Source organism: Ipomoea nil, unplaced genomic scaffold (assembly GCF_001879475.1).
Source record: "Ipomoea nil cultivar Tokyo-kokei standard unplaced genomic scaffold, Asagao_1.1 scaffold2580, whole genome shotgun sequence".
Taxonomy (NCBI): domain Eukaryota; kingdom Viridiplantae; phylum Streptophyta; class Magnoliopsida; order Solanales; family Convolvulaceae; genus Ipomoea; species Ipomoea nil.
Window position 1 is genome coordinate 679216 of NW_017619008.1, and position 22150 is coordinate 701365.

General features: G+C 39.7%; 1 protein-coding gene across 2 annotated transcripts; it reads left to right on the forward strand.

Annotated features, from left to right (window-relative positions):
• The first annotated feature begins 18852 nt into the window (after positions 1-18852).
• LOC109154001 (B-box zinc finger protein 19-like) lies at positions 18853-21390 on the forward strand. Of its 2 annotated transcripts, none has more exons than XM_019301886.1 (6): positions 18853-19265; positions 19907-20003; positions 20111-20226; positions 20306-20548; positions 20631-20725; positions 20937-21390. In XM_019301886.1, the coding sequence occupies exons 1-5, from the start codon at positions 19173-19175 to the stop codon at positions 20718-20720; spliced, it is 639 nt and encodes a 212-aa protein (XP_019157431.1). In that variant the 5' UTR covers positions 18853-19172; the 3' UTR covers positions 20721-20725; positions 20937-21390. The 2 variants fall into 2 exon arrangements, with proteins under 2 accessions (XP_019157431.1, XP_019157432.1); XM_019301887.1 differs by having other exon boundaries at positions 19182-19265; positions 19894-20003.
• The last annotated feature ends 760 nt before the right edge of the window (positions 21391-22150 follow it).

The following is a 22150-nucleotide window of genomic DNA, read 5'->3' on the forward strand; positions in this document are numbered from 1 at the left end:
GCTTACGAGATAGAGTACATACCCCGCGCGGACAACATGGAAGCCAACCTATTGTCCAAAATTGCCCTGGAAGGGGTACTGGACCACCTGATAAAAATTTGCCAGAAGGAGGAGTTAAACCGGCCGAGTGTTGAGGAGGCACCACTGGAAGTCCAGTTTGTAGATATCGAGGAATGGGATCGAGTGAAAAATCCCGAAATGTTCTGGATAGAGGACATCCGGCGATTCATAGAAAAAGGCGAGTTACCGGAAGACCCGGGAGTCGCCGCGAGAGTTCGGCGGAAAGCCCCTTCCTTCCAGATCATCGACGGACAGCTATACAAACAGTCGTTCGGTGGACCCTTACTAAAGTGCCTGCTTAGACCCGAGGCCGAGAAAATAATGGACGAAGCTCATAGAGGCATTTGTGCCGCGCACCAGGGCGCTCACACGCTCGCCAGGAAGTTGGTCGTTCAAGGGTATTATTGGCCAACCATGATGCGAGACTGCATCGAATGGATGTCCAGATGCGGCGTTTGTCAAGCATTCGCCAGGAAAGACACCCGGCCGGCCACCTTTTATACACCGGTCACCACTGCTATCCCCTTCGCCAAGTGGGGAATAGACTTGTTGGGGCCATTGCCCGTCGCCCCGGGAGGTCTGAAGTTTTGTGTCATGGCTATCGACTATTTCACCAAATGGGTCGAGGCAGAGCCATTGGCTAGCATCACTGAGTACCAATGTCGACGTTTTCTGTGGAAAAGGGTGATATGTCGCTTCGGCCTGCCCGAGCACATCGTCAGCGACAACGGGCGACAGTTTGACTGTCAGGCCTTCGCTGATTTCTGCCGCCGACACGATATCAATCATACCAAGGTCTCGGTGGCGTACCCACAAGCCAATGGGCAGGTCGAGAATGTGAATCGAACGTTGGTCGATGGGATCCGGAAGAAGCTCGAAGACATCCGAGGAAGTTGGGCGGATGAGCTTGACCGAGTCCTATGGGCTTATCGCACTACCCAGCGGCGAGCGACGGGGGAGAGCCCGTTCTCGCTCGCATACGGCTTCGAGGCCAAAGTTCCAATCGAAGTAGTCGAGCCCACCCACCGGGTTCGCACCTACTCGGATGCAGCGAACGAAGAGAATTTGCGGATCGAGAAAAATTTCCTAGAAGAAAGGAGGGAAGCCGCGAGTGCACGGATGGTCGAGTACCAGCAGGCGGTGAAAAGATATCGCGACCGGAGGACTCGCCCGCGAACCTTCCAGGTTGGCGACCTCGTGTTACGCGATCGACAGGCCAGTCAGCCCACCGAAGGGGGCAAGTTTGCGGTTAAGTGGGAGGGGCCATACCGTATCGCAGCGGTGGTCCAAGCCGGAACCTATAAGTTAGAGACTATGGAAGGCAAGCTCATAGATCGCATATGGAATGTCACCCATTTGAAAAGGTTCTATCCGTAGAAAAGGATAGGCCGTATACGTGCTCAAGGATTCCAAACATCTAAATAAAGCACATGGGTTACAGTTAATCGCCTCGACCAAGGGACTCGGCAAGAAAAGATGGGAAACAAGGGCCCAGACCCTTAGACGTTTCCGAGAAAAAGCCTACAGGACTCGCCTCGACTGAGGGACTCGGCGAGTATTGAGAGAAACGACGGGGCACTAACCCTAAACTGTTTCTGAGATAGAAAAAGCCTGATGGGTCGCCTCGACCGAGGGACTCGGCAAGAAAAGATAGGAAACAAGGGCCCAGACCCTTAGACGTTTCCGAGAAAAAGCCTACAGGAGTCGCCTCGACTGAGGGACTCGGCGAGTATTGAGAGAAACGACGGGGCACTGACCCTAAACTGTTTCTGAGATAGAAAAAGCCTGATGGGTCGCCTCGACCGAGGGACTCGGCAAGAAAAGATAGGAAACAAGGGCCCAGACCCTTAGACGTTTCCGAGAAAAAGCCTACAGGAGTCGCCTCGACTGAGGGACTCGGCGAGTATTGAGAGAAACGACGGGGCACTGACCCTAAACTGTTTCTGAGATAGAAAAAGCCTGATGGGTTGCCTCGACCGAGGGACTCGGCAAGAAAAGATAGGAAACAAGGGCCCGGACCCTTAGACGTTTCCGAGAAAAAGCCTACAGGAGTCGCCTCGACTGAGGGACTCGGCGAGTATTGAGAGAAACGACGGGGCACTGACCCTAAACTGTTTCTGAGATAGAAAAAGCCTGATGGGTCGCCTCGACCAAGGGACTCGGCAAGAAAAGATAGGAAACAAGGGCCCAGACCCTTAGACGTTTCCGAGAAAAAGCCTACAGGAGTCGCCTCGACTGAGGGACTCGGCGAGTATTGAGAGAAACGACGGGGCACTGACCCTAAACTGTTTCTGAGATAGAAAAAGCCTAATGGGTCGCCTCGACCGAGGGACTCGGCAAGAAAAGATAGGAAACATGGGCCCAGACCCTTAGACGTTTCCGAGAAAAAGCCTACAGGAGTCGCCTCGACTGAGGGACTCGGCAAGTATTGAGAGAAACGACGGGGCACTGACCCTAAACTGTTTCTGAGATAGGAAAAGCCTAATGGGTCGCTTCGACCGAGGGACTCGGCAAGAAAAGATAGGAAACAAGGGCCCAGACCCTTAGACGTTTCCAAGAAAAAGACTACGGGAGTCGCCTCGACTGAGGGACTCGGCGAGTATTGAGAGAAACGACGGGGCACTGACCCTAAACTGTTTCTGAGATAGAAAAAGCCTAATGGGTCGCCTCGACCGAGGGACTCGGCAAGAAAAGATAGGAAACAAGGGCCCAGACCCTTAGACGTTTCCGAGAAAAAGCCCACGGGAGTCGCCTCGACTGAGGGACTCGGCGAGTATTGAGAGAAACGACGGGGCACTGACCCTAAACTGTTTCTGAGATAGAAAAAGCCTAATGGGTCGCCTCGACCGAGGGACTCAGCAAGAAAAGACGGGAAACAAGGGCCTGGACCCTTAGTCGTGCCTGTGGAAAAGCCTTGAAGAGTCGCCTCGACAGAAGGACTCGGTGAGCAGTTAAAAAAGACTAGGTCAAAGGACAAAGCGTCGAGCTCAAGATAATACGAAAAGGAAGAGAAAAGGGGAATTTCATTAAAAAAAAAAAAAGGCCCGAAAAGGAGGCCAGCCTTTACAAAAGGGGGCTGTCCCCAAACAGAACAGCCCTAAACTACGGGGGAGGGGGTGTCGACATCAATCCCTTCGACTTGGGCCCCTGCCGTTGGTCCAGTCAGGGGAACAGAAGAAGGGTCCTCGGCCTGAAGAGAGGACTCGGCGAGCTCAGGAGGTGTCGCTGAAGGAAGAGTCGCCGGATCAGAGGTTGCCGGAAGAGCTGCCGGATCCCCAGTCGCCGACTGTCCTTCAGTCGCCGGAAGAGCATCTATCACGGGCTTGAGGCCCCAGCTCTCGGGAGTGAAAGAGGAGTCGCGGACCAGCAAGGCGGAATGGATCTCTGTCTGCGCCTCGCGAAAGCCGAGGCGATAGTCGCGCTCGCCCAAGTCTAGGAGGAACTCGTCACCATCCGGCGTCGACAGCCACTCCTTGGCAATCTCTTTTTGGCGAGCCTCTATCGCCGCCTTCACCTCCGCCTCGAAGGCGGCCGACTTCTTGTACTCCTCAACAAAGGTCGCAGCAATCGTCGCCACCTTGTCTCGCTCCTCCTCCCACTGACGAGTAACCCTCAGCATCTCAGAGTTGTGCACCTCCACCACCTTGAGGTGCTTCGCCTGCTCTTCCAAAAAGGCCTCCTCCGTCTGACGCAGCTTGTTGGACATAGACCGCATGTCGGTCAAATAGTTCTGCAGCCGCTTACTCATCTCCATCTGGAAGGTGAGGTTCTGCGAAACAGACACGAATCAGGTAATGAAAGGAAAGGACGAAGGGAAGGTTAAGAGGGAAACACTTACGCGGTACAACTGGCGCAGTGAGGCCTCGAGGATGTACCCGTCCCCCAGAGCATGAGTCGCCTCCACGTCCTTTGGTAGAAGGACGTTAGCACACCACTTGCGGACAGAGGAGGTGCCCATCCAGATCTAGGCATCCTCCTCTACCTCATGGCACAGCCGGATCCTTTTTGGAGCCGACTCGTCAGTTTGAACAGCCGGGCGCTTAGAACCGGAGCTCTCTGTCTGAGGAGGAGGTGGCTGTCGAGTGGGCGACACCACTGGCGTCGGAGTCAGATCCACCACGTTTTGAGGAGGAGGAGGAGTCGGCCTGGGAGCCGGAGACGGTAGAGAAGAAGAGGCAGCAGCAGTACCGGAAGAGCGTTGGATCAGCCGACGCCTCATCTTTTCGGCTCTGTCTGCCATCTCGGGAGTCGGTTCAAACGCCTCGTCGGAGCTGGAGGAGTCGGAGTCGTATGGACCTGTAAAAAGGAAAGAGAAAGCATGAGGTGTTCCGAGTCGGAATAGGGCGAGATAGGAAAAGAATGAGGGGTAACGAAGACTACCTACGATGGCTGCACCCTCCGGTAGCAAGCCACGCTTAGCCATGGCCCGGACTCGGGACCAGTACTTGACGGAGTACGGCCCGAAGCCCTTCAAGAACTCGCCACCCAAGACCGCATCGTCGGAAGGAACGGCACGTCGAGGACAAGGCTTGAACAGAGCGGCCGGCCACAGGGTCGGAAAAGTGAAAGAAGAAAGGGCAGGGCGGACGAAGTAATAAAGGAGCTTCCAATCCTTGATGGAATCGGACAGCCCCTCGAAAAGCTGTCGCCCCGGGCGAGCGGCGACTTGAACAAAGCCCGGCGAGTGCGAGCCAACCTTGTTTACGGTAAAAAGATACCGGAACAGGTCGAGGTCCGGCTCGCACAGCCACCAGTGGCAGAGATTGATGAAACAAGTAAGGAGTCGGTGAGAATTGGGCACTAATTGGCCCGGAACCAAGTTATAATGCCGGTAAAAAAGAGAGAGAAAAGGACATGGAGGAACTCGGAAGCCAAAGGCAACCGAGTGTAGATGAATACCGACACAACCCTCGGGTGGGTCGTAAATTTGCCGGCCCTCCGGGAAAGGACTATGGCCGAGGGCCCAAGAAGATACTGGGCCATCTCCAGATCCGCCGCAGTAGCGACGGACGGCGGCCCGGAAGGACGGACGATTGGATCGAACTTGCCCCGCGGCCGTATAACGCCACCCGGCAGAGCCGCCACCGTCGTTAGAGGAGCGGGGCTCAGCGGAGTAACCGCCCCCGAAGAAGAGGGGGTCGGAGGAAGAGAAGATGTCGATGGAACGTCCGAGGGAAGTTCCGTACGACGGAGGGAAGACGTCAATGGAACGTCCGCCGGAAGTTCCATACGACGAGGAGGAGAAGAGGAAGACGAAGAAGGAGAAGAAGAAGAGGGAGAAGTCGCCTCGGTGTTGTCGACCGAGTAACGACGAGAAGAAGAAGAATGCGAGGAAGAAGACATTACCTAGGTTAGGAAGGAAATTGGAGGAGGAACAGAGTGGCCGGAGAAGCTCGAAGTTGAAACTGAAAAGGAAGACTGGAGAAGAGAGTGGGAAGAGAGACGAAGTGGCTATTTGAAGGGTAAGAATTTCGAAGGGCGGCCACGTGCCACCTTCTCGTTGGAGGGGCTGGAGGTGACGAGACGTGAAGGGACGCCGCATTTAATGCCTCAAAAGGCGGGGCGACGGTTCAGGCCTAGGGTTAGCCCACAGACGGCGCGTCTGCCCTAGGCTAGGGTCGAACGTCACGTGACCCGGCCTGCTAAGCCGGAAGCCCGTAGTGGGCCATGGCCTCTAGGCCCACGAGATACGAGCTGGAAGCTTCTAGAAGCAACCCGGTAGAACCCGGCTCATCAAATGATATCGGTCGAGCTCACGAAGAAATTCCGGTCGCGGAGTCGGCGATCAGACTCGGCGACTCCCTCGACAGGAGGATCTCGCCATAGCAAGACTAGGGGTCCGTCTCATGGATCCGAGGTCGGGCGACAAAATAGTAAGAAATTGCGAGGTCGGATAAGAAAAGCACACTATTTATTCAAATCAACACGAAGATTACAAGGCCCAGGACTCGGCCGGTGCAAACTACAAGAGAAAAACAGAGTCATGGCTTGGCTTCCTTCTCTGTCGACGAGCGGGCAGCCGGAGGACCCTCTAGGAAGTATTGGGGGCGGAATGGTAGAGGACTCGGCTCAGGCTCTGGCATCTCGTCCAGATACAAGGCCGGCTTCCCATCGTCAATCATTTGTAAAGGCCTCTCCAGAGCGCTCGGCGACATGGCAACGCCGAAAAGCGGAGGAACCTCCCACACCTCTTCCTCCTCGGGAGCAGGATTCCCGACCTCTGGTCCGGGATCCTCCACCACAGGCTCCATCTCCACATCGATAGACTCCCTACACATCAGGTCCAGCATGTCCCGGGGCACCACGATGGGGTCTGAAGCCGAGTCGCCCACCAGACGACCCCCGTTAGCCAGCCTCTTCTGCCTCAACCGCTCCAGTCGAGCATGCTCCTTGTTGCGAATAGACCAGCGGCGATCACCATCCCTATAACTCATAGCGCCGTGCTTTCGCAAAATGAAGAGTGTTGCGATTTGCATCAACTGGGAAGGGTCTTTATATAGCCCAGGGAAGGCGAATATCTAGGCGATAATTACGGAGGAGACTGGCATAACTGAGCCGGATTGGACGGATGACGAGAATCTTTGTCAGAGATTAGTTCCATCAGATCCGCCCGGGAAGAGCAAGATTCGCACGCCAACATAGAAAAGATTGGATTTACCCGAGCTATGGGGAATCTTGCAGATGTCAGACTGAAAAGAGTCTGACGATGTGACCGACTCCTTGACCAGTCGTCCGAATGCGCACGCAACAAAACACGACAAAACACAAGGCAAAACGAAAATAGCGCTTTTATTATTATTATGGAAAAGGAGGGTACAAGCAGCAAGGAGCTTATTACAAATTATGGATATGAAAATGCTCCTAAAAAGATTCCTCCGAGCTATGACCGACCCCGGTACATAAAGGTCACTCGCCAGGCGAGGAAGAGTCGCCCCCAAAGAATCCCCCGATGGTCCAGGGGGAGAGGGGCAGAACGAGTCCCAGAAAGCTGGCATGAGCGGCGGCGGAATGGGTTCCTCATCATCCGGATACGCCTCCTGGTAGCGGGCGTAATCCTCGTCATCCATAAGGCCCGTGACCGGCCCGTCTAGGTCATCCAGCGGGATGGAGAAAGTCATTTTGAAAGTCAATTGTTCAGGGACGGCCACCTCCACAAAGGATCCATCTTGAGAAGTCACCCTGGCGGTTGCTGGAGTTGGCGGACGAAGCAAAGGCGGTACGACTTCTCGCTGAGGTGGGGTCGGCGGCTGCGAAGCTGAGGAGGTGGCACCAGCAGGAGATCTCCGGGGAGCCGGACGAGAAGCTTTTTTCTTGCTTTCCCTCTCAGGTCGAGTCCGCTTAGAAGGCAGCGGACGCCGAGGAGACCCGAAGTCAATTCGCTTCCCTTTCAAGGGAGAGCGACCCATAATGAACTCGTGAAGAAAAGAGAGAAGGAAGGAGGCCATTTATAGGTGCCAAGCCTAGATGAAAGAATCTCAACGGCTCCGCGAGATCCGGAGAGGATGGCTGATGATCCGGACGTTACAAGGGGCTATTCAGGGCACGGATACGGTAATTAAAGGAGACGAGCGGTTGCTACTTTTCCAAACCCAGGTCGAAGGACCGGGTATGGAAAAGTGAGGGACTAGTTGATGGGGTAAGGACCCCGGCCCAAGAGATAGGGGCCCAAAGAAAATAAAAGTGGGCCAGCATCGAGAGAAGCCCAAAGAGCAGTCAGGTCGAGTCCAGGAGTCGGCCGAGGCCCAAGCCCAGGAAAGGACCCGGCTCGAGGAGCCGTTGAGGGCATTAAAGGCGTTCCTTTAAAAGAGAGCCGTTGAAGCATTGAAGACAGGAACCGGTCGGGCTGCTACCAACCTAGGAGAGCCGTTGGTCGACCGAGTAACAGCGTCCAACGGCTCCATATCTTGATTAGCCTTGAAGTCGGCCATTAAGGGCCATCAAGTCGGCAGAGGAGGAGTCACTATATAAAGGCTCCTCCATTCTTGTAAAAGGGGAGACACTTCGGACACCCGGAAGAGGAGAGAATAACAAAGAATTTCCGAGCACTCTCATTATCTCTGAGTTAGACATAAATATTATTGAGAGGTGTATCCTCCGACCAAAAGGTTGTGTTGGACCTCCTTGGGCCCAAAAACCCTAAAACCATCAATATGAATACTTTAACCAATTAAGGAACACTAATTTATAAATACGCATTGGGCATTGGTCTAATTGCGCAAAGCGCGTGTCAAAACTAGTATTACTATAGAAATGCTTAAAAAACTAATAAAATATGATCGTTTTTTTAAAATAATGTGTTTAGTTCATCTATACTATCTATACTATATATAAAAACAAAATCCTGAACTTTAACTTCCCGCCCAATTCTTAAAAAATCTCTCTTCCTAATAAAATATATTGATTTCTACTTTTCCATTCGTACAATAATTCTAGGTTAAAATTCTATTCTAATATTATAAAATAGTGTAATACAATTCCTATCATAATCTATCTATACTATATATAAAAACAAAATCCTAAACTTTAACTTCCCACCCAATTCCTAAAAAATCTCTCTTCGTAATAAAATACTCCGTATATTGATTTCTACTTTTCCATTCGTACAATAATTCTGGGTTAAAATTCTTTTCTAATATTATAAAATAGTGTAATACAATTCCTATTATAATCTATACTATATATAAAAACAAAATCTTGAACTTTAACTTCCCACCCAATTCCTAAAAAATCTCTCTTCGTAATAAAATATATTGATTTCTACTTTTCCATTCGTACAATAATCCTGGGTTAAAATTCTATTCTAATATTATAAAATAGTGTAATACAATTCCTATTATAATCTATACTATATATAAAAATAAAATCCCGAACTTTAACTTCCCGCCGAATTCCTAAAAAATCTCTCTTCCTAATAAAATATATTGATTTCTACTTTTCCATTCGTACAATAATCTTGGGTTAAAATTCTATTCTAATATTATAAAATAGTGTAATACAATTCCTATTATAATCTATACTATATATAAAAATAAAATCCTAAACTTTATCTTTCCACCCAATTCCTAAAAAATCTCTCTTCCTAATAAAATATATTGATTTCTACTTTTCCATTCGTACAATAATGCTGGGTTAAAATTCTATTCTAATATTATAAAATAGTGTAATACAATTCCTATTATAATCTATACTATATTACTATATATAAAAACAAAATCCTGAACTTTAACTACTTCCCGCCCAATTCCTAATAATTCTCTCTTCCTAATAAAATATATTGATTTCTACTTTTCCATTCGTACAATAATTCTGGGTTAAAATCCTCCTCCGCGGCCGCCTAGCCGCCTAAACCGGCGATTTTTTTTTTTTTTTTTTTTTTTTTTTAAGTTGTAAAGTGTCAAAACTTCGGCAATGCATAACTTTTGACTCAGTTGTCCGTTTTGGACAAATTATTTTTTGAAATCGCGTATTTTTTCGAGATCTATCCACCGCAAACTGCCGCAGGCGGTTTGGCCTACCAATTTCTCAAAACAAATGCTTCATTAAATAGTTTCTAAGAAAAAACTATGAGAACCTTATGTTTTATTAATGAATTTTTAAAACTTTTAATTAAAAAAATTGTCCTGTGCATTATTTAATAATCTCTCTTTCTAATTGGTCAAATTATTTAATTATGGTAAATTAGAGAGTAATTAATGATGGTTATAGAAATCCTAGAAGAATATAGAATAACAGAATATTTAATTATTGTGACTCACGGAATACAATACAAGAATATTTAATTATGATTATATTATTATTGTCCCTCACGGCCATTATATACTAACAGAAGTTGAAATGAAATTAATAATAATAATAATATAATATAATAATAATATAAGTGGTAATAATATTATCTAAAAGTAATTAAGTGTTAATAATAATACTAAGAATATTAACGTAAGAATTATAACATAAAATAAAATGTAATAATTAATAACGATAGTTTGATGCTAAATTTGAAATTGTCAGAAAAGATAAGCGACTTCTAGTGAAATTAACTCTTAAATAATTATATATCAATTTAAATATTTTTAATATATTACAACAATTTCATTTCGTGCATCGCACCGGTAAAAATACTAGTTTGTACATAAAAAGGACAAGAAATCATTGTCACAAGAGCAGAAGGATATGCAAAATAAAATCTTTACAACTGTAGAGAGAGATTGTGGATTGTGAATCCAGGAAATTGAAGAAAATTTGCAAAGTGCATGTTGGTGTTAGTGTTAGTGTTGCGAATCCTAGTCGTAGTCCTAGTCCTAGTGATAAAAATAATAATAATAAAAAAGGATAAAAGAAAAAAGAAGGGGAGTGGAAGAAATAGAAATTGGTGGGTGAGAAAGAAAGAAAGGTAGCTTTCAGAAAGGTAGAAGGTTGTGGCGGAGAATTGAACCCACAAATTCCTGATACCGCAAATCCAACTCCACTTTTTCTCTTTTCACACCTGTCGTCTCTCTTCCATTTTCCCCTCTCATTATTTTACTCCAATTATCTAAACTTATTCTTTGGATAAACATTTTGTTTTAGGTACTGTAGGCTATGTCATTGATTGATTGTTGCACTACACTCCATCAATCAATCTTAAAACAATTCAATTGTTAAGCTATTCTTATTTTTACAATACTGTTTCATTTTACAAAATGTATCATATTTTCATATCATCAAATTTACAATTCATTAAGTATTTTTACTTATATATTTTTCATCACTTTCAAAATTGACCCCACTATAACACACAATACAATAAAACAATAAAATAATAATAAAATAATTTTAAAAAATAAATTAAGTACAAAAAGGCCGATGCAGCAACATTTTATGTATTTACTACTTAGCAAGTTTGCTATATTCCTAAGTATTAAAAAAATCTACTTTTACATGCCATCTCATTTTCCAACAAAGGATAGCCTTACAATCATAATGCTATGTGCTACTGTATTCGTTTATACATATTTTTACTTTTTTTTTAAAAAAAAAAAAAAAACAAAAACAAAAAAGCTAAGCTCTTTTAATTATGAAACATTGTAAATTTAGTCTCAGTTTTTTACTCTACGATTTTCGATTCCAAATTTATAGTAAAGTGATGCTTTTAATTCTTCCGTATAAAAATACAATGATTTGAATTTTGGAGTTCCTTGAATTCAAATACTCTCCTACTAACTATTGATATCGTTTCCTCAATTTAATTTCATTCCAAATTACTAATATGAGGGGCCAAAAAAATTTTGTTGTCAACTTGAGAATGTAAAATAAAGGGATTTAGCTCATAGATTTAATAGACAATATTTTAAAGAAGCGACCAATATACGGAATTTGGCAACACTTAAACCACTAAGTTATTATGATATATATCCTCTCAAATATTTTGTCGGGATTGGATGTGAAAGACTTTTGGGGTTAAAATTTAACTTCGTGGGAAAGAGAATGTAAAATAAAGATGGTAGAGGGAGAGATTTTTCCCAACTATATTTTGATAGAATTTTATGTTTGATAAAATAAAATTTTTTTCTTTTAAATTATATAATTCCACCTAATATAAAATATTATTCAACTCACAAGTATTATAAAAGTTGCGCGATTTCGTTATTAATGTTCTCTTTTTGAAAATAAAACAAATTTTAAATAGAGAAAAATCGGATTAAGTTTCTCATTCACATCTCATAAAATATATGTGGTTTGTGTAAGATTTTCCCTAATAATATATATTATATATTATATATTAGGGCCTTAATTAAGTGGTGCAAGTTGACTAGGCTTATTAAGTGGTCTGGTTGGACTTAATAACTAGTAGTTGTTAGTCAACCAAACTCTGTGCCTAATATAACCTAGATTGATGGGATACAGGATTATGGATTAGACAGCACATTCAGTTACGGTACTCAGACCGCTCAGTAGACACCAATACACCATCTAGGGTTCTGAGTCAGGTCTGAGGCAAAACATGGCTAACGGTCTACCGTTAAGAGGCAACACAACAGGAACATCAACTATGGCTGGAGATCAACACGGCTACGCTTCCGCTATCATACGAGGTTAGGTTTCTCGTATACTATAGTTCAGTATAGTTAGATTATTGTATATCTAACATTTGGTTTCAGAGCCATTTATAATCTTTGCCTGGTTGATTGTTTTGCCTAAAACAATATTCAGTTTTCATATTCATGTCTTGTATATTAATTCTTTGAAATATACATACAACATATATATCTATTTAGTGAAGATATAATTAAGCAATTTACTGTGTATGTGTTGGGTGAATTAATTACACTTGATTCTGCCAAAAATTAATTTTTGGCATTAAGCACAATTTTAATTCCTTTTGGTTTTTGGAATTATTTGTTGTGATTTTGTTTGGGATTCACGGAAAATTATTGGAGATTTTTTTGGCGAATGGATGGTTACAGTTAAACAAAAAAAAAGGAGGAATGGTAATACACGCAACATTAAGATATGTTTGTGTGATTAAGGTAATTACAATTATCATTTATATTTATTTACCATATAAATATTTGTCTTATTAATAATTACATATTAATTTGGTAAATGGTAATTATTTAGTTTATTATTATCATATTTATATTACCTAATTTAATAATGTATATTATTTTGGCAAATGGTAAATATATGGTAATTGTTTATTTTTGGATAATGGCTTTTAGTTTCCTCTTATTTTGACATTGAATTCATTATTAAATTATTATTCAATTTGAGCAAATATTAAGCTTTTATTTGCTGTTTGAATTTTAATTTAATGTTAATGTGCATATTAAATTGCCTAAAGTATTGCAATTTATTTAGGGCATGTGGGTTAATAATATATTAATTTACAAATCCAAGCATGCTTGTATATTTATAATCATTTTATTGATTAATTATGCATTTAGAAAAGCATGCATTAAGGTTGGATTTAGCATATTATTAACTCATAAAGTCATTATTAAATATCATTCAATTTTAGATCCTTAGGCCAATTTTAGGCATTATGGCCTATTAAGGTAGCTTGTTTGGTTTCTCCTTAATTTTGAGCACATTTTAGTTTTATGTGTCTCATGGACTTTAGAACCTATTTTGAACAAGCTATTCAGGACCTATCCTCGGTCACTAAAGTATGGATCCCACCATTTTGATTGATATTTTAATAATAATTATAGCTCCTTATAACATGTTTATTGAGTTTTAATTATTACTAACTACCATATTTTGGTATTCATCGTTGGTAATAATATTAAGTTTTGGGTCTACTTCAGTACTAGACCAGTTTCCATCCATGTTATAATTCATTTGGGCCATTGCTTGGATTAAGTGCTATAATTATTGTCTCGGCCTGTTTAGAGACATTAAGGATTTAAGGATTTAATTGTTATTTTGGCCATTAAGAACTATAACTATTGTTTAAGTTGATTAAAATAGTTTTTCAGGGCCTTAATAATAATATTAAGTCTTTAATTTTATGGCAAAAGCAATATAGTTGGTATATTGTCTGTAAAATTGGTAATTTAGTTATTACCTTAACTTCAGTCTCCCTAATAGTCATGATTAATTATTATGTGGTAAATTGAGATTAGTATTTGGCATCCCTTAATTACAGTTTTGCCATTTATTAAGTTAAAATTCGGCATTATTAATTACTGTTATTAAGTTTAGGGACTAATCTTATTTTATTACCTTTCATAATAATTATTATTTCATGGTAATCTGCTATATTTGGTACATTGGCATGATTACCACTTCATTTTACATGGCTATTAATGTTGGTAATTAAGTCCTACCAATCAATTTTTGAACTTACCATTGGACGCTGCTTCGAGTTTGTTGACACCGACAGTGAAGATGGGAGAATTCTGAAGTTTTTCTTCGGATCATCATCGTTGTTAGCGCAATGGAGAGATGCAATTTGCATCATTAAGGTTAGTCATTAATTATCTTTTATGCTTGTTATTGATAATTAGTGCTACCGTTACGGTTAACCGCTAATTTGGACTAGTCGCATATTTTATCTTTAGGAAAATGGAAACATTAAAATATGCATTACCATACTTTGATTTGTCATTATTATTAATGTTAATAGTGATTATAATGTTACTTATTGCTATTAATAATTAATTAATGATGACATTAATATTGTTATGGTATTCAGTTATGCACCTTGAACTGTTTCCAAATAAATTTATGTGACAATACTCCAGTTCAGAAAATAATTTTCTGGACATTAATATTTTTCGGACTTCAAATTTTATCAAGTTTTTAAAATTTTATCCGAAAACGTTTATAAATGTTAGCGGTTTTAACCATTGTTTTTTCGTATTTAGTCTCCTACTTAATGTGATAATATTATTATGGCTATTTATTGCTATTTTTGTTATTTGCAACTTTGCCATTAATAATAATAATATTATTAACTGAGTTATGGAGAGTGATTTTGAATCAATTTAGTAATTTTGGAAAAACATGTTTGCTAGGCAATTGACTATTGCCATTAATTTCATAATTCATTTAGTTTTTTGAATTATGATTGTCCATATTTGGTTAAGTATGAATAAATGAATATTTTGTTTAAATTCATATTCGTTAGTTGGTTCATACTCTTTAGATTGTTTTATGCATTCGATCACATTAAGTACATAATATTAAGTTTAATTATGTAATTAGGGTTTATGAGATTTTAATTTACAAATGCTAGCATATCCTTTTGGTTTGATATTGTTTGAAATTGTAAATTCAGTTATATCTCATGAATTTGATCTTTATGCATTAAAACATTTTATCATGGGCTTACAGTTTAAAATTTTAAAGTATGTATCCAGTACATTATTATTCAAAATGTTGGGTCTCTTTTGGTTTGGACTCATCGGTGTTTGGATATTAAGTTTATACTTTAAAATCTCATATTGTAAATTGCTTTAAGTTATGCAATTTATTTGGAATATATGAGTTTAATGTTTAATTTTATGCATATTTGTCCTAAGCATAATATTATGTTTTAAATTATGCAATTTTATTATGCCTTTAGCAATGCATAATTTTAAGATGGAATTATATTAGTTCCTATTTAAGTTGGACTTATGCATAAACTTTAGTCGCGGTAGTGCCTGAATTTAAGCACGTTTAGTCCGCTAATTTAGTTCACCATTTAAGCTTTAATCATAGGTGAACCATACAGTTTTTGGTGTATACCCTACAGTTTTAGGTTCATACCCCCAAACAGTTATACATTAAGTATATATGAATCAGGGAGACATACTAGTTTTAATGGCCATGACTTAAGAACATCTTGTGCCACTAGTCTCCTTAAATTGATACTCTATCTAAGGAATTGGTTTTCAGTGAGACTTAGTCTCTAACCGCCTTTCCTTGGAGTATATTTAGATTTTCCCATCACAATTTGGTATAATCTGTTTATCAAAATTTTAAGTATTCCTTGCCAATGTGATTTGATTTCGGATCATTAAAGAATAGCCAAAGCATCTTTAATTTACTGAAGTCTCTTAAGTTTTCAATCTTGGTTAATTAAGGAAATGCTACAGCATATTCAGCTACATAAGATTGTTAAGTTTCAATCACATAAAGTTTAGGCAAGGAATTGATAATTGTCTAGTGATCTTATAATTTTAATTTGGTTTTGGAGTAGCCACAACATCCTTAATCTGTTAAAATTATATATTAAGCGGTTTATTTTAATCACATAAAGTTTTGGACATATCGTTTGTGACTAATTGTATGTAATATGATGGAATTTAGCCCACAGGCAATTTTGTTATATTTGTATAATTAATCAGGATGAAATACTGGACTACGGTCATAATTTAGCCCACAGGCAATTATGTATCGGAATGTAGTTTAGTAGTTTTATCAGTGATGATAGAAATAATTTATTTATTTACTATATGGTTATTTGTAAATAATTTTCAATTCTATCATGAAGTTTAAATTTTATGATGTAAACTTTAGATCATATTTCTTAATTTGCCCACAGGGATTAAGAAAAGGAACATGATCTCTTAAGTTTTTTATCATAATGGTAGTAATGAATCTTATTGACTAAAACTTTAGCCTACAGGCAAGTTTTGTGTCATTTGATTCTTCAACTCATTTGATAATGGTTTCATCATAAATAAATTTTTCAGTTGGATCTAATTGAGTAAAACTTTAGCCCACAGGCAAGTTTTATGTCACTAGATTCTTCTGGCTCTTTAGTAATTGTGAAAAATATTATCATAAGGGTTTCTTAATTGGATTTAATAGAATTAAAACTTTAGCCCACAGGCAAGTTTTATGTCAATAAATCCTTCAACCCATTAGATAATAATTTTATCACAATTTCTTAGAGTTATAAATTCAGTTCAATTATAATTCTAAGCTTCATGGTTTGCATTGGCAAACATGTATTCAGTCACTTCCCAAAATTTAGTCACTTCTATTAATTAATCCACGAATCTTGCTCGGTTCTTCGGACTAACTGTAGTAAGTTACGTGATTTGACATACCTCTTGGATTCCAATAATGATAAAATGTATCTTTTGAGCCAAATTCTATCTTGGTTTTGAAAGATGTATTTTGTTTATTTTAGTATGTCCAACTATGGTGGGGAAATATATCTTCATTATTTAGTTGGACTTTAATTGGAACCAAAAATTGATTATTTAGTATGTCCAACTAATGGTGGGGAATTATGTCTTCATTTGTTAGTTGGTCAATAAATCAATTATGAGTATGTATATTATTGAGTTCATTTTATTAATTTCGCTGAAGAATATTTTAATTAGTGGGAGTGATCATTTAGAAAAAGATCATTAAGATGCTCCACTAAAGCTTATGGATTTAATTGGCTTCATACGTTTCAAATTGGATTGTATGTTACACAATAAGTCCATAAGATTCCACAAGTATTAATCTTGTATTTGTTCATATAAATTCATAAGTTCAAATTATTGAACATTTGGTTGTACAACATATTTATGAAAATGTTGTAACAATATTAAGGAATTTATTAGAACAAAAACATTTAACTTGTGGTGCACTGTCATTTAATCAATTCTTCTGTGATTAATAGAGTCTTTAGTTTCTTCAAAATTGATCTTGGGCCATTTTAGTTTGTAAGGCTCAAAACAATTTTGTGAGACATATAAGTAAGACTCATTATGTTCAGTTCATTTAAAGTGAACATTGAAGTTATTTGGGAAGTTATGGTGTATGTTTAAGATTCCAAATTTATGGACTTAGACCTTTGGTTTATTGTCTAAGTTATTGGAATGCTTCTGTGACTTGACTATCTTTTGGCTATTTTTGATGAGTGGGAGTAACAGACGTGTTAGCTCCAAGCTCTTAGCCGTTAGAGATAGTACTTAAAGTTAACTTATAAAGAAGTCATGGAATATAGTTAGCATTATGCTAACATTAAGAGATCTCTACTTAAGGCATGCTTATAAAGTTTTAGAGATCATACAGTGTACTCTTTTGTACAATTTGGATGCGTTTTCTCCTTCAGTTGTGCACATAATGTATTTTGAGAAACATCCCTTAAGGTACCGAGAATAAACGTAGGGTTTGTTCATTAAGGACCTAAGTTGGAGAATTAAAATACATGTGACCATAATGGACACTACTCTGATTAAATAGAGGACATGTCACTATGATTCGTGTATTTTGTTCTTTGGTGAAGGTTGTGCTAGTACTTGCACCAAGTGGGAGAATGTAAGATTTTCCCTAATAATATATATTATATATTATATATTAGGGCCTTAATTAAGTGGTGCAAGTTGACTAGGCTTATTAAGTGGTCTGGTTGGACTTAATAACTAGTAGTTGTTAGTCAACCAAACTCTGTGCCTAATATAACCTGGATTGATGGGATACAGGATTATGGATTAGACAGCACATTCAGTTACGGTACTCAGACCGCTCAGTAGACACCAATACACCATCTAGGGTTCTGAGTCAGGTCTGAGGCAAAACATGGCTAACGGTCTACCGTTAAGAGGCAACACAACAGGAACATCAACTATGGCTGGAGATCAACACGGCTACGCTTCCGCTATCATACGAGGTTAGGTTTCTCGTATACTATAGTTCAGTATAGTTAGATTATTGTATATCTAACAGTTTGTGTTACATGATACATCTACCTAATTCTTGAATGACATACAAGTTAGTTTAAAGTTTAGGTCAATCAATCCTGAATACGTCATGGATTATTTAGGTAAAATTTTATTCCTATTTTAAGAAGAAAAATATTATATTTTCTACTAAAAATTATAATATAACGTTCACCTCATCTTAGAAAGATTATTATTTCTGTAAGACGTAATGATTAATTCTCTCTATTCTCAAAGTCAAAGATCGAATCCTTGACGTTTGGTTAAGGTTGGATGAGTCCCTTTCACTCAATTACATCCTCCGGGGTTTTTTTTTTTTTTTTTTTTTAATTGTTATTGATTAGTGAATTGAGGAACTTTGTGAAGAGTTAAATGTTAATAAAGAATTTTGTTTGTAAATAAGAAAGAAGTATAGTGTGTAACTGTGTATAGATGATGTGGCTGAAATTGAATGCATAACTATATTTTGATTTAAAAAAGAAAAGAAAAGAAAAGAAAAGAAGAGAAAAGAATTATCTGGTTTTGGTGAGTAAAACTAAAAATGAGGGGGTGGACTGGAAATCTGGAATAGAGCTGGTTGACCGAATTTAGACACTTGTCAGAGGTCGTCTGGTGCACACACATCCGCGGCGCGAGTAAACAAACATCTCTTCTTTCTTCACTCTTTTTAGTTTTTACTTTTCTTTTTTCTCCTCCATCTCCATCTACACTAAACCAACCAACCAACCAACCAGCCAATCCAACAATTTTTTCTTCTCACTGTTCGACCTGTCAACCTTTAGCCCACAATCACATACATACAGATTCACCCACTTCCTGTTTCTTTGTGAGGGCGGCTGTTTTGAATCGGATGCTATTTTTGTGACGGACGACGGCGAATGATGGCGCGGTCTGGGTGGAATCGTGGAAGAAGATGAGAGCTGAGGAAGGGTCAGAGAGAGGGTGAATAAATAAATAAACAAAATTAAACTGCGAGAGAGAATGAGAACGTTGTGTGATGCTTGTGAGAGCGCTGCCGCCATACTCTTCTGCGCCGCCGACGAGGCTGCTCTTTGCCGTGCTTGCGATGAAAAAGTTAGTGCTTTTTTTTTTTTTTTTTTTTTTTTTTTTTTGTCTACAATTTTTTGTTTTGTTTTGCTTTGCGTGTGGTTTTCAGGAGCTTGTGTGTAATTGTGTGTCGAAGAAAATTTGGAATTTGAATTTGGTTTTGATTAGGTAGCACTCAGTGGATCTGTATGCCTTCTTCTTGTTTGTTTTATTGTGTATGTTAAGCTAACTGATTGCGATTCTTCTTGCTGGGGCTTTGGGTCGTTTGGGAATGAATTATTTAGTGGGGATTGAAATTTGAAACTACAAGAGGGCCTGCTTGCTGAGCAAATCCAATCCAACCCAAAGAAGAAGAAAGAATGCTTTTTCAACTTGTGTTTTATGGCAATGATGATGATACAATACCCTCCACTCTTGTTGTATCCAATTACATATTCCAAGTAGTCTGGGGATGGAATGAACTGAGTGCTTTTGTGGTTGTCACTTGGCTTAGCCTCACAGTCCATTATGTGAAACTTAAGATCCTATCCTGACTTGGCTTCCTATATTCATTTTGGGATTATTGAATTCCATGTGTCTTTGTATCCAACCTAGACGGCTGCACTGGTTACTATACAATATTGTTTTTTACTGAAACCTCTTGGCCTTATATTAGCCGAGTCTTGCAGGTCCATATGTGTAACAAGCTTGCCAGTAGACACGTACGAGTTGGGCTTGCTGACCCCAGCAAAGTCCAACGTTGTGATATATGCGAAAATGCACCCGGTATGCAGGTTTATCCCTCTTCATTTTTCTGTATCCTTGTTTGGCAGCATAAATATGGAAAAATATATATTTCACTATTGGACCTTTTTGTGTGTGTGTGTGTGTAGCTTTCTTTTACTGTGAGATAGATGGAAGTTCACTATGTTTGCAATGTGATATGATGGTTCATGTTGGAGGTAAAAGAACACATGGAAGATATCTCCTTATAAGACAGAGAATTGAGGTTTGTGGTTTGGTTCTAAAACAAAATCCCACTTCAATCTTGCATATGCCATATAATCATCCTTTTTCTTTGTGTGTAGTTTCCTGGGGATAAATCTGGCCAATTAGATGAGCCAGGACTACAACCTACCGAAAAAGCTGAACCAAGGCGGGAGCCAAATCACCCATTTAAGCTCATGATGAAAGAGAACAAACCAACTAACAGGGACGGTGCTGTTGCTATGCTAGACAAAAATGCTGATGTTGGTAGCAAAATGGAGAATAAACTGATTGATCTCAATACTAGACCTCATAGAATGCATGGTCAAGCTTCTGCTAACCAGGTAGTTTATCAAATGAAAAGTTCTGTCACCTTTACTGTGTAATAATGTTAATTGATCTATTCTATGGTTAATTACGTCTCAGGAACCAGGAATCGACGGGCTTAGTGATAACAACCACGAGCCAGGCTGTGTAATCCCTATTGGACCCTTGAAAAGAGAGACAGAAAAGTGATTTAGGTACACTCTCACTGCACTTGGATTTTCTTACGCTCATTCTTTATCGCCCTCAATACCTATGAGTTTATTACACCTGTTCCAGTACTCAATTTTGCATATAGTGTTTTCGTAGTATACACTGGTATGGAGTATTTAATTCTGGAAGAATTCATAAACTATAAATAAAAGAAAGGAACAAAACAATGACAAGTGATGGACATATCTTTTCCAGTTTGTTTTCTAGGGAAGGAAAGCGGGATTAGAAGGGGAAAAGAGATTGAAGGATGATAAGTGATATAGTACATGCTGCTACATTTGGATTTGAAAATGTACCAAGACATTTGGATTAGAAATCATTTTGCTGCCACCTTATTCCCGCAAATAATTGATGAATGGGTAATTCTGAATTAAAACTTATTAACAGCAACAGGTAGAAAATTTCCACAAGCTCAAGAAATCAATCAATCAATCTATCTTAACAGGGTCTTTTGATCCGATTCTTGTTGAGTTGCTGAATTAGAATTTACTCCCTTAGTTAAGATTAAGAGCTTTGCAGGTGGTGGTATTATTGCATGGTATACAGCCTTGAGATTGATTGATTGTAGTTGTACACTCTTGTCCACAGTACTATGTGCTCTACTAATTCAAAATACATGTAAATCTTTGCTTGAATGCTTTTCATTTTCTGATCATTGCCACTGTTTCAAACTCAAACACCAAATCCACAAATAAACCACCATCTTCATCCTTCAAAATCAATGCAAGTGTAACAAATCTCAAAATAGAAATTTTGCAAATGAATGTTTGAGTATACAGAAAAATGAAAAAAGAAAAAAACATGGAAAAAGGCATCTCAATTGCCTGACCCTCCGAACCTCTCTGTGTATCTTTCCAGTTTTGGATATTTAGATGCCTGTAAACAGAGAATTGAAGAGTGGGTTGGACTAAAGAAGTAAATTTGTGAGGATTCCATGATGGTTTAGGACACTAATTGTGAAATAAAGATTTTTAACGCAGTTTGGGAAAAATTCCAATCTGCGAGGCACTTCTCATATTGAGAAAAAGTCTGAATACACTATTATTATTATTTTTTTTCGGTGGAAGGGAGGGACCAAAAGGTCCCGAGAATTAGTAGAATCTTCTAAAAGCGACGTTCAACACATCCCTATCAAGAAACTCTCTAAACCCTTCAGGAGGATGATCGAGGACAGAAGTGCCCCAAGGAGATGTTTGTCCAATGTTGGCTAGAAAGTTAGCACATTGATTGCCCTCACAAAACACATGTTTCATCTCAATATCTTGAAAGTGTTTCATGAGGAACTTGCACTTGGACACTAACGTATCAGCAACCGGAGTGGACCCCATATCTTTATCGAAAACTTGAACAATGGACTCCGACTTTCGACAACAATTTTGCTAAATCCATGGTTTTTAACAAGACGCAAG

What these genes read in the sequence shown, in the direction of transcription:
- LOC109154001 (XM_019301886.1), top strand. Translation starts at nt 19,173, where the DNA reads ATGAGAACGTTGTGTGATGCTTGTGAGAGCGCTGCCGCCATACTCTTC. An exon ending in TTATAAGACAGAGAATTGAG is followed by an intron (nt 20,227 to 20,305) that starts GTTTGTGGTTTG and finishes CTTTGTGTGTAG; the next exon opens with TTTCCTGGGGATAAATCTGG. An exon ending in GTCAAGCTTCTGCTAACCAG is followed by an intron (nt 20,549 to 20,630) that starts GTAGTTTATCAA and finishes ATTACGTCTCAG; the next exon opens with GAACCAGGAATCGACGGGCT.